Genomic DNA, 14,876 nt, shown 5'->3' on the forward strand with positions numbered 1-14,876 from the left:
TTTTTTTATTCTTAGGAACAATCCTACACAATGGCAGAATTAAGTTTAAGATCTAGATTTTCAAAAGAATAATCAGAGATGTAGTAAAGGTAACCATGCTACAGGTGCTCACAGCGAGTGTGATCGCCAATCATCCTATCTGTAGTTATATAAATAAAATCTGACTTTACGAGAACTGCTTTTTCTCGCCAACTGTGACATCAGGTCTGCTCCCAATATAAACAAATTACAACCAGTCACAACAGGAAGGTTTTAGAAAATTACTTTGAATTCTGGTAATCACAGCTTTTAGGAAGAGAACTCAGAATTGGCTAAAGTCAGGATTAGCAAAAGTTTACAAACACAGGAGATTGTAAATCCGTGCATCTCTTAAATTGGTCGTGGAACTAATACAGTTGGATAGAAATGGGAAAAGTAACCAACTGAAGGTGTTAAAATAAAAAAAAACATCTCCGTTCTTGGTCTTATTTACAATTTTCAGGAAAGAGACAGAGAAAGGCAACTCTAGATTTATCAGATGGCTCTTGTGCAAGTTCTGCTGTAATTGTAGCGTAAACATTGATTTGGCACATTAAACTACGCTGTAGTATATACACAAGAAAAGCTAGCTGGATGCCTGGAGCTTTGCAAATATGCAATAATACACAAGGGTATTTAATTCAGTGCAGTACATTACCTCTGCACTGGAAAAAGTGGTCAAAGACAAGAGGATACTACACTAAATCTGCATGCAAACATACTTTTTTTTTTTTTTTAAACGATGCAATACATTCTCACAGAGACAAACACACCTGTGAACATCAAGAACAAAGCCCTGTTGCAAAGGCAAATCGGTAGCTGAATTAATCCTGTGCTTTGCGATTTGGTTCGTAGTTTAACTGAGAGATGCGTCAGCAGCCAATCACTGCGCGGCCTGCTTGGCTCGCTTGGTGTGGCACTTCATGCACAGGATCTTTCCATCCAGTGGATAACAGCCGTTTTCATCCGCCTCAATGGAGAGAGGGCGAGCACAGTCCTGTGGAGTGAAGAATAACGTGTGTGTTAACATTCTTTGGCACTTATTTAGAGGATATATTGATTCTTTAACTGCTTACCTCACAGCGGTAACACTTCAGGTGGAAGTTTTTGTCGAGGGCCACCACTCTGACCGTTTCCTCGCTCCCTGGGGCTGGAATAATGGGTTCATTGCAGCTCACACACAGAGGAGAGAAACGTCTAAAAGAAGAAGACAGAATTCTGTGGTTATTTCTCTGAAATTCTCAAAAGTAAAACAGCATAAAACATTAATTGAACCAAAACAAACACTCTTTTGACTGTCTATTAAACAGCAGAAGATGAAGAATCTAATTTAACAGTGTTTTCTGATTGCTTTGGTGACGTTAATCATTTCAACTCAGGGGTGTCCCAATACAAACCCATCTAATGGTTGTTGTTTGGGTTGTGTTTTCCACTGTCCTTACAGGGCTGCAAACTGGCAACATCTGGTGTTGTTGCCTTTCTGAATTAAGATTGCATTTTTTTCCTGGGAACAGAGGGGTTCTCACTGGGTGCTCCGACTGGCTGATTCTATGCACTATATACGAGACTGTTGCACCTACATGCACGTTCGTGAGGGGAAAATGCTGCAAAGTCTATTGGCTAAGCTTCTTACATAGAATTTGACATAAACTTAATTGTTTAGAAGGCTGTTAATCAGTCTAATGATTTAATGGGCTCTATGCACAACTCCACTACTTCCTGAACTTAAAGCAGCTTTTTTGTTTCCTGTCTTTTTCTACTGGATTAACTGAATAATCCAGGTTCATGGCCTCAGTAACCATGACCACACACATCTGGATTAATCAGTCTATTCAGAGATGAAAGCAAATGAATAAATGAGCTGCCTTAAGGAAGTATTGGAGTGGTACATAGAGCCCATGACCTTGCATAGCCATATATAACTTCGAATTGTTGTTTTGTGAATCGTCAGTACACAAATAAACTGGACTGAAAATCACAGTCTTCAACAATATTTATACCAGATATTATTAACAATAAAACTATATTTAATCAGAAACACAAAAGAAGAATCATGCATGTTGTTTTAATAATCTGGAGGCACCTGTGGTAATCCTGGACACAGTAGGGATTGTTGTTGTCATCAGTGATAAATGGCGCGCCCTCCAGAACGCAGGAGCAGGTGCTGCAGCGGAAACAATGGGCATGGAAGCACTGTCCCACGGCCTTGAGGACACGGTCAGTGATTCTCTCCCCACATCTGGAGCAGATAGCCAGGGAACTCTGTAGAAGCAAAAACAAAACTAATCAACAGGAATCATGTAAATAATGATGGTAAATATGCTGTGTGTTTTCCTGTTTCTACAAAGATAAAACTCATGCTAAAATCTTGATTAGCTTCATTAAATTGAAACAAATTATGTTGCAGAGCATAAACAATTACAGCAAATGCCTTAGATTTATTTCAACTTGGTAAAAACTTTTGTTTAACACCCAGGAATTTATTCAAACAATCTGTTTATGCTGCATATGGACTGTGGTTCCTCACCACGTAACAGTCTTCACATTGCGGTGAGCCATCCCTGTCGTAGAACTGCATGCCCTGCAGGGGGCGATGGCAGCTCATGCAACAGAAGCAATTGGAGTGGAAGAGCTTATCCATGGCCCTCACAGCAGGCTGAGTGCGGGACAGAGCCTCTCCACACTTCCCACAAACCTCTGGAGAAATACAAGTTCAACAACATTCTTTACTAACATAGATGTGCTTTTCATGACCGAAAAGCACATCTACTAAAGGAAAATAACATCATAAACCGTTTGGCTCTGATGGACAAGGTTCATTTAAATTCTTAAGATTTCTTTTGTCCCCAAACAAAAAGGAGAAATTCACAGTTAAACGAAGGTTAAATCATCAGAGCAGTTAACAAAGACCTGCTTCAGGTGGAGATAAATATATATTGTTTTCAAACAATGAAGAAATGATGCAATATCATAAAAAAACTAAATACAATTCTAATATAGCACTAACACTGCAGAAATTCTGTCTCTTATCTAAAAGCATAATTAAGGTGAAGTTAAATGTTAAGAACCAAGAAATAAATACAAACATGAAGCTACGTAGTGAATGATAAAAATGGCATCTGTCTTTTATCTACCGTATTTTCACGACCATAAGGCGCACCGTACTAAAAGGCCCAGTCTCAGTTATGTGTCCCATTTCTGTATTTAACACACACATAAGGCGCACCGGACTATAGGGCGCATTTTTTATATACAGGTACAAGTCCTCTACTACCTTTAAATACCTCTACTGCGTATTTAAAAATACAGCGGGGGCAAAACTGAGTATGACTGTGCTTTATTCATGTATTTATTACAAAGTATTAATCAAACCTGGCAGCTGGCCATGAGACAGACACATCGCAGATGACACAGCGCTGTGATTACTCCTAAATTAACTTAAAATCCTGAAACCTGCCGACGGAATATGTTCGCTTTTATTGCCGGTATCCTGGTGCCTGCACTGTAAATTATTTAGATGAAAAACACCTGCCAGCCGCCGCGGTGAGGCTGCTGTTGAAGGGATTTCTGCTGTCGGTGCACCGCTGGTATGTGGGGGTCTGAGCGCCTCCGACAGAAATAGATAATCTGGATGAACTGACTGCAATTAAGTTTTCAGGTGGCCTTTCTCACTTAAAAACATATTAAAACTACTTTATTCCCACTGATCACAGCAAATATAGCTGCAAGATTTAGATTATTTAGATGAAAAAACACCTGCAAGCCACCGCGGTGAAGAGGAGGAGACCCGCCCAGAGGCTGCTGTTGAATTAAGTTTTCAGGTAGAAAAATAGAGCGGGAGCAAAACTGAGTATGTTTGTGCTTTATTCATGTATTTATTACAAAGTATTAATCAAACCCATCAAAGTCATCATCCACTGTTTCTGAATTAAACAGCTGTGCTAAATCAGACATGCCAGTTTCCCATTCTTCGCTGTCAGTCACTTTCCGTGCAGCGCGGCTCCTCAGAAATAATGCCGGTTTTTGCGAAAGCTTGAACAATAGAGCCAGCAGACACGTTAGTCCATCTACAATCCATCCGCAAACGGTGGCGTAACTTGCCCGGCGCTGCCTTCCACTTATCCTGAAACTGTGGTCTCCGTCTGTCATCCATCGCTCCCACGCCGCTCGCAGCCTTACTTTGAACGGCCGCTTCACACCGATGTCGAGCGGTTGAAGTTCCTTTATCAGACCCCCGGGATAACGGCGAGCACAGTATCCATTTGATTCACCTTTTTTTCACATCGGCTGTAAGATGGGCACGCAGCGATGGTGATGCGTGGAAAAAAGCACCTGGTCTCCTCACATACACCTGCCTTTCATCATCTTCTCATCCATCCAGCCTTTTTCATTTGCGTTAATATCATGTCATCAGAGCGCTGTGTCTGTCTCGCTGTCAGCTCCCAGATCAGCTTCTCTGATTGGTTGATGCGGCGCGTCCAGCAGCAAAACTTCAATTTTTCCATCTCGAGCAGCAGCAGCGCGTTGGCGGTGCGTCAGATGCTTAAACGCTCCCGAGGCGCTGCACCTGCTGCTCAAAACGCGCTGCGGGACCTTTTGCTGCGCCTATACGCGCGTCAACCATTGACTTTGCATGTAAACTTGCTGCTTCTGCTGCACCTGCTGGGTCCGGTTCACACCGATGTCGAGCGGTTGAACAGCGAGCACAACGTTAATTTGTTTCCCCATGTTTTTCACATCAGCTGTGAGATGGGCACGCATGGAGTCACATATTAACAGCGATGGTGATGAGTGGAAAAAAACACCTGGTCTCCTTACATTCAGCCACTCTTTCATCATCTCCTCAATGAGGTGGTCTCAAAAGTCGCAGTTACAACACACATAAGGCGCACCGCACCAAAGGGCGCACCGCACATTTTGAGGGAAAAAAAAGACGTTTAAGTGCGCCTTATAGTCGTGAAAATACGGTACATTAATGCTAATAATCATAGGGAGAAGCAGATGTTATGTTTAATGATTTTATAATCAGCACATGCAGGATATATGGCAAAGATGGCTGCCTGAGAAGTGAGGTGTGATTAATGTATCTGTCTAAGAGACATAATAGTACCTGTAGGAGGGGAGGTGATGATGGGGGCTTGTTTGTCCATGTTTTTCATGAAGTCCTGTGTCATTTTCTCCAGTTCCTCCACTTCTTTCATATTTAGGGGGACGCCACCGCCGGGAATGGAAACTGGGCCAGGAGGTGACGGCTGTCCATAAAACATATTCAATTTGACATTTATGCTGGCATCAATACATGCCAAAGGCTGAAACAGTGATAGATGCAAAACCTCTGATATGTCCCATCTATGTTTGAAATGCTCTTAATAAGATGCCAGAGAAAGTTCTGGAGCAAAGTTTTCTATTCAGGGCTTTTTCCCCCATACAGATTGAAAGGAAAACATAAGAATAAAACTTAAAAATTAACACAGAAAAACAAAATTGTGATTAACAAGGCTGGATAAGGAAGTGAAATTACCTTCCTGTTAAGCACGATGGGAATGATTATTGATAACAGTTTATTTTTAGTGTGAGCATTAAAAAGTGAAAGATTAACTTGTTTAAAAAGATTTTGATGGTCCTGTATCTGTTCCTGCTATTTCTTTTTTAACAGTACTTGCTAAGAAAAAGCTGCAACCTACCGTCGACGAAGGGCTTGTTTTCATTGGCTGGCTGAAGGAGGATGGAGGAGATGCCATGGACTTTGGTTGAGGAAGAGGCACAGCAGCAGGGAGGTTTTGGTTTGCATTAACAGGACTCTTAAAAAAAGGTGCAGGAGGAGCAGCCATGTTATTTGGTGGAGCAGGAGGAGCAGGTGGAGCTGCAGGCGCTGGAGGGAATGAGATGGTGGCTGTGGGAGGAGGAGGTTTTGGTGAACTGTTCATTGGGGGAGTTGTTTGGTTCTGATTCAGGTTCTGGTTGATCTTTTGCGCCAGTGAAGCAGATGAAGACGTCACTGTCCTCCCTCCGAACTTTGGAGCCACAGCTGGGGCCTTGGTGAACGGCTGAGCGCCAGGGTTGGTTCTGGCTTTGAGTTCCTCGGCCCAGGGAGCAGGAGGGGGGCGGTCTCCCATCTCAGGGGGCGGAAGGAAGGAAAGGGCCGGTTTAGGAGCAGTGGGAGGAGGACCTGAAGGCTTGGGTGGTGGTGCAGATGAATACTGGCTTGGTACCTGTGGATGAACATGAACAATAAAAGCCTGTATTTATAGACTCTTATTAACAGAAATCATTAATATTGAACTAAGTGAAGTTAAAGTTTATCCAACATAAACAAAGTTCAGCACAAAGAAGCTAATATCTAGTGTGTAAACACAGCTTTTGATACTTCAAGCAAACACCTTTATCATATTAAATATGAAGCATTGATTGAAGCGCTCCACAGTCAGGGTACAGAGTCTTTTGACATTTATTTAGCAGTTTGGGGCCATCATTATTCTTCCAGTCAGATAAAACTCCATTTATGGCCCTCTCACCAAGTCCCTTGCAGCACACTCTGACTCAATCACACCCTCCTGCTCTCAGTGTGCATCACTCTTCCTTTCCGCTTGCAGTTTCACTCAGTATGAATCACCATGTAACTTTTTTTCTTTGGATTTCCTCTTTCAGTCTTGTGAGTCATGTGTGCGCTTCACTAATAGATGATTTTTGAAATCTGACGAGATGAGTGACTTATTATAATCCTTATACTTTTCTCACTGGCCAAAGTGGGTGTACTCCCTTTTTGCCTTCAAACTATTTCTTTTTCCACAATGCAATTCCTCCAATCTTATTCCCTTTTGTCTCCTCTCCTGTTTCTCTATCAATCTGAAGGACCTTAATCCTATTGTTTAAAATTTTTAAAGAACTCCTCTGTCTGGGCAGTGTACCTTGGGATTGAATGGTCCTCTGGTTTCCATCTCAGACAACAAATCAGTCAAAGAATCAAGCTGTTTGTCAAAACTTGTCTGCTTTTCCATTTGTCTCTTAATAGGATAGAAAGAGAAAAAATATCAATATAAAAAAGTACATTTATTGACTTGAGAACACTCACCATTGAGGCTCTGGAATGCCAGCTGTTAATTATCAAGCTTTTGCAGAACGTGACAGAATATGGTGTGTAGGCAATTCAAGCAAACTTCATAAACATTTTAAAACACAAAAAAGACTACAAGAGGTATAAGTAGCTCTAGTCTACAGAAAATGTGGTATATTTGGCGGTATTACGTTATTTTGACTTGTTAACAGGCTTTGAACAGTTGTCGTCATGGATGCCCTTCAGGAAGCAAAAGGGATTCCAACTGTTCAAAGTACAGCCTATAAAGGCAAATTTCATCAAAGACTTCATAAATCCACAAATCAGCAAAAAAAAATGAAGAAAAAAAAAAAAACTTTCTCCATCAGGATCAGATTATGAGATAACAGAAGCCATCCAATCATATGTTAGTGGCCTAAAATTATTTTATTTTCTAATTCTATAAGAGCTGTAGGATGTAAAAGACATCCTACAGTCTTTTAGTAGGAAACACATGGAGAAGCACTGAGCCGAATACAAATAAGCAACACACTTCAATATTTAAAACAATTAAAGAACCATTTATTTCCACTTAACAATTCTACATGACTTCGATTTTTTATTTTGATCTAGTTTGCGTTTTGGGAGGGGAGAGGATTAGTCATGTGGTATTTGTTTGTTCATGTGCTCGTGATGCAGCGCAGGATTGTGGGTGTTTAACTGAAGCAGTGAAGCAATGCCAGAGCTGCGGTCAGTTCTTCACAATGTTGACCGTATAGGGATATGTAGAATATGAGTCGATATTTGTGGCTGTAACAACAATACTAATATCAGATATCCGTATCGACGTATAAATCAATTAAAGATTGATTTGATCATTGTATGCACCCCGCCTCTTGCCCGTTGACAGCTGGAGATGGGCATCACCCCTCATGACCCCAGCAGGGATGAGCGTACCAGAAAATGGATGAATGGAAGTTTTACAAATGAAAAATTTAAAGTAGTATAAATTAAAAGTCAGTGAAAAAGTCAGAGGGTAAACTTGAACAAAGGTTGAGTTGGAGAGATGTATGGATTTGTTTTATTTTATGGTTTAATAATATATTTTCTACTTACTAGATTTTTAATTACATGTGGAACAATCTGTTATTTCAAAAACATAGGTATTTATAATTTATTTTCATATAACCAAACATAAGTTGCAGGGGAAAAAAATAAAAAATAAAAGAAATAAAGAAAAATCTCTGGGTGATCTATAGATTACTTAATAACATAAACCAATGCTGTCCAGTCTACAGTCTGGCAATGCATCTATTCAGGGAAGCAGTGATTGAATCGATGTGACCCACCTGTGAGTTTCCAGCAGCGTTAGGAAAACTGGAAGTGGAGGCAGGAAGAGGTGGAGGTGGTGGAGGAGGAGTGGGAGAAGGACAGCTGGGTGGAGCGACAGCCTCCTCAGGGGGAGCTGGGAGGGGGAGGTCATCAGCCACCGGAGGCGGAGCAGGAAAAGCAGGAGCATCAGAGCCAGGAGGAGGAATGTTGCATTCAGGGGGAGGGGCTGGCAGATCATCATCCACTGGAGGAGGAGGAGGAGGGGGTGGGAAATCTGATGATAAAATGATAGGGGGGTCATCAAAACATGGCGTTGGAAACCATATAAAAAAAATAAATAAAATAAATAAATTTGAGTGATTGCCATGTTTAGATTTAAAAGAAGGAAGCAGACCAAAACAAAAAACAACAAAAAACAAAAAGTGCTGATCTGAAAAGTGTAATTTATTTAAAGCAATGAAGCTTGCCTGATGAAAGCTTTTCAACATGTTAAGCAGAAGCCTACAATGAAAATACTTTCAAAACATAAGAACCTATTTATGTTGTTTCCAAGAAGTCCTTCCTCTTTCAGTTCTCACTATCTGAACTGTGGCTAACAGATTTGCAGGGCATTCTACCTTGCAGTAGGAGACTGCTCGCAGCAGCAGCCTTCAGCCAGACAATGCAAGTGTACAATGATAGTCTAGGATGCTATGTATAGTGATTGGTTGATGACATTAACAGAGCACTTGAGTCTGCAATTTTAACCGCTAACTGCATCCATTTGCAAATTAATAATAATAATAATAATACATTTTATTTGTATTGCACTTTACATTTAAAAAAAATCTCAAAGTGCTACAAAATTCATAGTTAAAACAAAACCGTATAATAAAAACGGTATACATAGTTAAAATGAGACATTACAGTAAAATAACATACGTAGTAAAAACAAAACAGTAAAATAACCATAAAACCACACAGATAAAATACTAACTAATGTTCATAGGCTTTTTTAAATAAAAATGTCTTGAGGCCTTTCTTGAAGGCCTCCACACTCTGTGGGACCCTAAGGGACTCTGGGAGGCCATTCCAGAGTTGTGGGGCAACTGCCTGGAAGGCCCTATCTCCCATTGTGCAGAGCTTGACTCTTGGCTGGTGCCAATTATTCTCTGAATAAACTGTTGCTAACATAAGACTGGAAAACAAACATAAACAAACAGACAAAAGGAAACTTATGGTAAAGCCCAAACTTTACAGAATGGAAATTCAATAAAAGAGGAAGAAACTTTTAAGCTAGTGTTGCATTGCATATTTTCATTATTGCATATTTTCCAAAGCTATCTGTACAAGTTGTGTTAGTTACCAAAACAAACAAAACTGCTTTCAGAGACAAAATAAATTAAGATGATGTTGCAATGATTGAAAAAAGAACTTAAATTAAGAAAATACCTTCACATGGAATTGAAGGCGGTGGAGGCATGTCTCCGACCCGACCAATGACAGCTGTCCCTAGGGGTGTGGGTGATGGAGCTAAGGGAGGGGTCTGACTTTTGGGCCTCGGCGGAGCCACAGAAGCAAACTTCTTTGGCTGGTTGTAGAAAGACGGAGTGGTGACTTTGAAGTTCAGAGATGATGTCACTACAAAAGGCTTGCTGCTGTTGGAGTTCTCCATTTTGTGGATTTATCTGAGGAGGAACGAAATAAAGAAAGAAATTAAGCAGCCAATAAACAGGGTCACTAAATTCATCCCACAGTAGCAGACTGGAGGAGAGCACAAAAACTATTCCTCCAACTAAAGATTAAATCAGCACTTAATCAGTTGACGAATGTCAAATGGTTTGCATTCCTCTGCAGAACCTACACGTCAGGCGTTAAGCTGTGAGATCAGTGGAGATTACGCATCAGTGAAACATTTGGCATGCAAACTGCACACTAATGCATACCAGCTTTGGAGGCCACATTACCAGCCCAACTCTAGTCTTATAAAAAGATGCTGGTAATGTAATAAAAGTGACAAGATTTTTCCAGCTGCTGCATTCTGCAAGAAAAAAGGTTGCTCAAATTAAAACAGCTGAAGGCTAGTTTCTCGTTTTTATTCACTGATTCATCTTCACACCTACAGTAAAAGTAATATGCCTTCCCAAGTCTTAAAATGTCCTGAATTATTGGAAAAAGCATAATAAAAAGGATTTTTGAGCAGTCTGTCTTAGCACGGAGTTAATCAAACAAAGGGAACAGGCAGATAGCTTCCAATGAAGAGAGAAAAGTGTGTGGAATGGTCATTAACTGGATCATAAAATCCCAGAAGTTAAAGAATTTACAAATGTATCAGCAGGCTGTTTACAGCTTCATAAAAGCCGGAGAGTAGTACGTTTTAATGACAGCAGCCTCTTTTCAAAAAGGATGATCGCAACCAAACCTTAGGTTAAACATAAATATTTACACAAAATACATGAGGTACAAAAGCTATTTTGGTGCTTTTAAGCATTCCACCATTTTAATCAATCTCTGAAGAACTTTGCATGAACTTTTACCAGTCAGGGCGGTTCTTAAGTTTCCCCATCTAACCCTTGTGCATCACCAAAAACCCACACATGAACACTAACATCCGTTCAGGAAGACGACTACCCCTGATCCCACAACAGTAACAAATCGCAGCACAACAACGCTGTCACTAAGGAGTCAAACTACAGCTAAGCAGTCATTGTCACTGTGGGTAATAGAATGGGTCAACACATGGAAACAATTCCACATGCAATTATCCTGTTTGTGTTACGTAATGTTTTCTATGTCTGAGTTGATTGCAACCATGATAAATCATTTAAGGACAGATAAGAAGGAAATTAGATTTTTAGGACAAAAACATTGTTGTAGAATGATTCTTTAAAAAGCCATCTTAGTTTATTTCACAAAACCACAGCCCTGCAGGCAAAGACCGTTCTGCCAGTCTAACATGTGACAAAACTCACGCTTTACCTCTCTTGCACAGTCAGTTATTGCAAAACACCACCACACCCATATAGTAATAATAATAACAATGATTTTGAAAACAACGTCATTAGGAGATTGCTAGAGTTAGGAGATTGCTGAAGTTTATTTATATATACAAATAGATGTCAGGAATGTAATAAAATGATTTTGGAATTATAGCAAACAAAAACAACAGTAAAACATGATTTTTGCTGCAATGCAAGAAAACCCCTTTCAGGTATTGCTTTATATTTATTTTGAGCCACTTCATAACAAAAATTGTTCCAAGGAGCTTTACAACCCAGGAGTTTAAACCAGAAGGGGCCCTTTGCTAAGAAGGTGGAAAGAAAGAAATAAAGAAATTCCACATCACATTTTCCCAAATGCAGGTAAACAGATTTATAACATTGGAAATATGCTTTTTAAACAGCGAGGATGTAAAGGTAAAAGGAATCCAAGTGTGTTTTTTAATCATTCCTTTTTGTGATGCAGCATCAATTCGTCCATGTTCCAAGTCAAAATAAACCCTTACAGTTGCTGAAAATTATCCCTGCTGATTATGACAAAACATGCACAGTGAGCAGAATTCGTTCCCTGCATCAGCTTTTTTCCAGACAACTTTAATAAAGTATTTTTGAATTGAATCATATTAAAAAAAGATGTTCATATTTCCAAGCCAAGGCCAAAATATTTCACAGAATTGTCAGCTGTTGCTGTGTCCGGAGATTGGGTAAGACTCCAAAAAAGAATCATGGACAGATTAACCTAATGAGCAACACACACACTCTCAAGGGCTGGTTATACTCCCCGCAGCAGTTTGTCGACACAAACATTTTTTATTTATGCTCAGTTTTGAAGCGTCTTTGCGTTCAATGCGATACCTACCCAGACGACCTAGTTTTGAAGTATAAATCAGCCTTAAGTCAGGAACTGTGTAAAAACTAGTCATATTTTTGTTAAAACTTTGCAAAAAGACAAAGAAAATTAAATAATAATTATGCATAAGACGGAGCTTTACAAGCGATTAAGTTATGTGATTTGATTTTCCATTGTGATAGATTTAACAAAATACATCATCTTTTTTTAAATTTTGATTAGGTGAATAAAAGAATTAATAAAAACAACCCTCAAAAGTGCAAATTAAAAACACTGCCTCTCCAAAGACATCAAGCCACTACAACTTTACGACAACGACAGAAATATAGCAGCTTTTGGCCAAGCAATTTTTGCCTGCGTGTCAGAATCAGAATCAGAATCAGGTTTATTGCCATTGTTAGTGAAGGAGTTCACAAACTAGGATTTTTTTATGGTACAATCGTGCAACATGAAACATATAATATATAATAGGGAAAAAAAATATATAAAAATATCTAAAAACACTGTGGGTATAAGGCATGCAAAAAATAGACTAATATACACTTAATAAAAATATGGATAAAAAATATAAAAAGTAAAATAGCATCTTACAACCTTGCATGGGCAAATTATAGAGTCTGACATACAGTTATGTGTTCATGAGTCTTATGGCAGAGGGGAAGAAGTGTCCATAGTGTAGTTGGTTGCATGCAAAAGTAGTTAATACAAACTAAAAAGAGTCTATTTTGGCAATAAGTGCTTGTTCTGTACCTTTTTGGTGACAGTTAGGAAAGTGTTTAAATGATGAGTTAAACATCTGGACACAAGGCTGTTCACTTCAGGCTCTGAAGGAAGAGACTCGTGTTAATCTGGGCATACTTGCCTTTTGCTCTAGTCTAAACAATAAAACAAATAATGCGCCTTACTTCATCCAAACTGATAATGAGGAAACTCCAAGGTGAACCTGTGCAAACATATTCCATACTTTTTCAATCAACCCTAAGGAATTTAAAGCTTACAGCTGTTTAGGATAGTCCTTTATATAAAGCAGGCCTTTCCTATGATTTTTTTGTTTAAAAGGCATCTTTTAACTATAATTCCAACTCCATTTCTTAAAGGAATAGTACACCCAAAACATGATTAGCCTTCATTTTCTACTCACCCCCATGCTGAACAACACTCTGGAGTACTTTTTTGATATCTCAAATGCATCTGGAGATCTGGGAGGCTTCTTGCTGTCTGCTGACATTAATAATGGAGGTCTACGGTGCCCGAGACAGAAAGGTACATAAAAGTCCACAAAAACGTGTCAATATTCCTCCATACTGCTCGTCCAATGTATTCCAAGTGTCCTGAGTGGGTAGCATCCAGAATTTACTCGAAACGAAGTCATTTAGAATGTTTTTAGAGCATAAACAGTAGTGTATAGGATTTCCTGAAAGCGCGCGCCAGCGTGTTCAGGACGCTACGGAAGCCGGCAGACCAAAACAGATGAAAGTGCGCATTCAGCGTCTGCTCTGCCGATAATGCAAGCGTAGAAGAAGAAATGTGCTGTTTACCTGTGCAAAGAAAGAAACAACGAAAGAAAAATGTCTGAGGACTTCAGTGTTGAGGAAGGGCATGAGTTCTTTGCCGAGCTGAATGCGCACTTTCATCCGGTTTGGTCTGCCGCGGTTTCCGTAGACTCGTGAACGCGCTTTCAGGAAATCCTATACACTACTGTTTATGCTCTAAAAACATTCTAAATGACTTCGTTTCGAGTAAATTCTGGATGCTACCCACTCAGGACACTTGGAATACATTGGACGAGCAGTATGGAGGAATATTGACACGTTTTTGTGGACTTTTATGGACCTTTCTGTCTCAGGCACAATAGACCTCCATTATGTGAATGTCAGCAGACAGCAAGAAGCCTCCCAGATCTCCAGATGCATTTGAGATATCAAAAAAGTACTCCAGAGTGTTGTTCAGCATGGGGGTGAGTAGAAAATGAAGGCTAATCATGTTTTGGGTGTACTATTCCTTTAAACTTAACCTTGCTCACCTAAATAGACCTTCACTCTATTATCTGTCGACAGCTGATTTGATAGCTCATGGAGAATGAGGGATACACAGTGGAGAAAATGGAAAAATCATGAAGAAATTTCTGCTCAATCATGACCAAAAGCTATCACAGAAAAACATTTCCATTAACCGCCAACAAATATATAATTTATAAAGATATATCTTGTAAAAGGAAAAATGGTGCAGAGAAAACAAATGAAGGAAAGAGGACAGATGCTGAGCCTCAAATTAGAGAACAGTTGTCGACATATTCAGTTTAAGGAGCTACTCAATTTAAAATGGAGAGGACTTCTATCAACAGAATACTCGTGTCAGAACACTAAGAGTGCTTAACAGGGATAGTACCGACTGTGATTTGGTCCTGTAATTTGAGAACTGAGGCCTCTTTGTCTCAGAGACAAAGGTTCTCTTAATTATTCAACAGGACCGATAACTTGTGGCGAGGTCTAGTCTTTCCAAAGGGATTCTGTCTGGTGAGATCAGCTATTCACTCTGCACCGTAGGGTCCTACAAATCTATCGTTAAACCTGATGCTTGAGGAGAGACCCTCTGCTCAAGAACATTTCTGATTCAACTCAATGACGTCAGCTGTTCTTTCCCTTTGCTGCTAACATCTAATCCA

General features: G+C 39.7%; 1 protein-coding gene across 2 annotated transcripts in view; it reads right to left on the reverse strand.

Annotated features, from left to right (window-relative positions):
• Positions 1–14,876, reverse strand: part of zyx (zyxin) — a 30,496-nt gene continuing 15,620 nt past the window's right edge. For both annotated transcript variants that reach the window (XM_038284542.1, XM_038284543.1), the window contains exons 2-10: positions 9,815–10,050; positions 8,401–8,657; positions 6,927–7,022; positions 5,703–6,230; positions 5,129–5,270; positions 2,546–2,715; positions 2,102–2,280; positions 1,095–1,215; positions 1–1,015 (exon numbers count right to left, since the gene is read on the reverse strand). In XM_038284542.1, the coding sequence (XP_038140470.1) occupies positions 902–1,015; positions 1,095–1,215; positions 2,102–2,280; positions 2,546–2,715; positions 5,129–5,270; positions 5,703–6,230; positions 6,927–7,022; positions 8,401–8,657; positions 9,815–10,037 (1,830 nt within the window). In that variant the 5' untranslated portion in view covers positions 10,038–10,050 and the 3' untranslated portion in view covers positions 1–901. The remainder of the gene's footprint in view (positions 1,016–1,094; positions 1,216–2,101; positions 2,281–2,545; positions 2,716–5,128; positions 5,271–5,702; positions 6,231–6,926; positions 7,023–8,400; positions 8,658–9,814; positions 10,051–14,876) is intronic.

Source organism: Cyprinodon tularosa, unplaced genomic scaffold (assembly GCF_016077235.1).
Source record: "Cyprinodon tularosa strain WSP-4 unplaced genomic scaffold, ASM1607723v1 ctg2, whole genome shotgun sequence".
Lineage (NCBI taxonomy): Eukaryota > Metazoa > Chordata > Actinopteri > Cyprinodontiformes > Cyprinodontidae > Cyprinodon > Cyprinodon tularosa.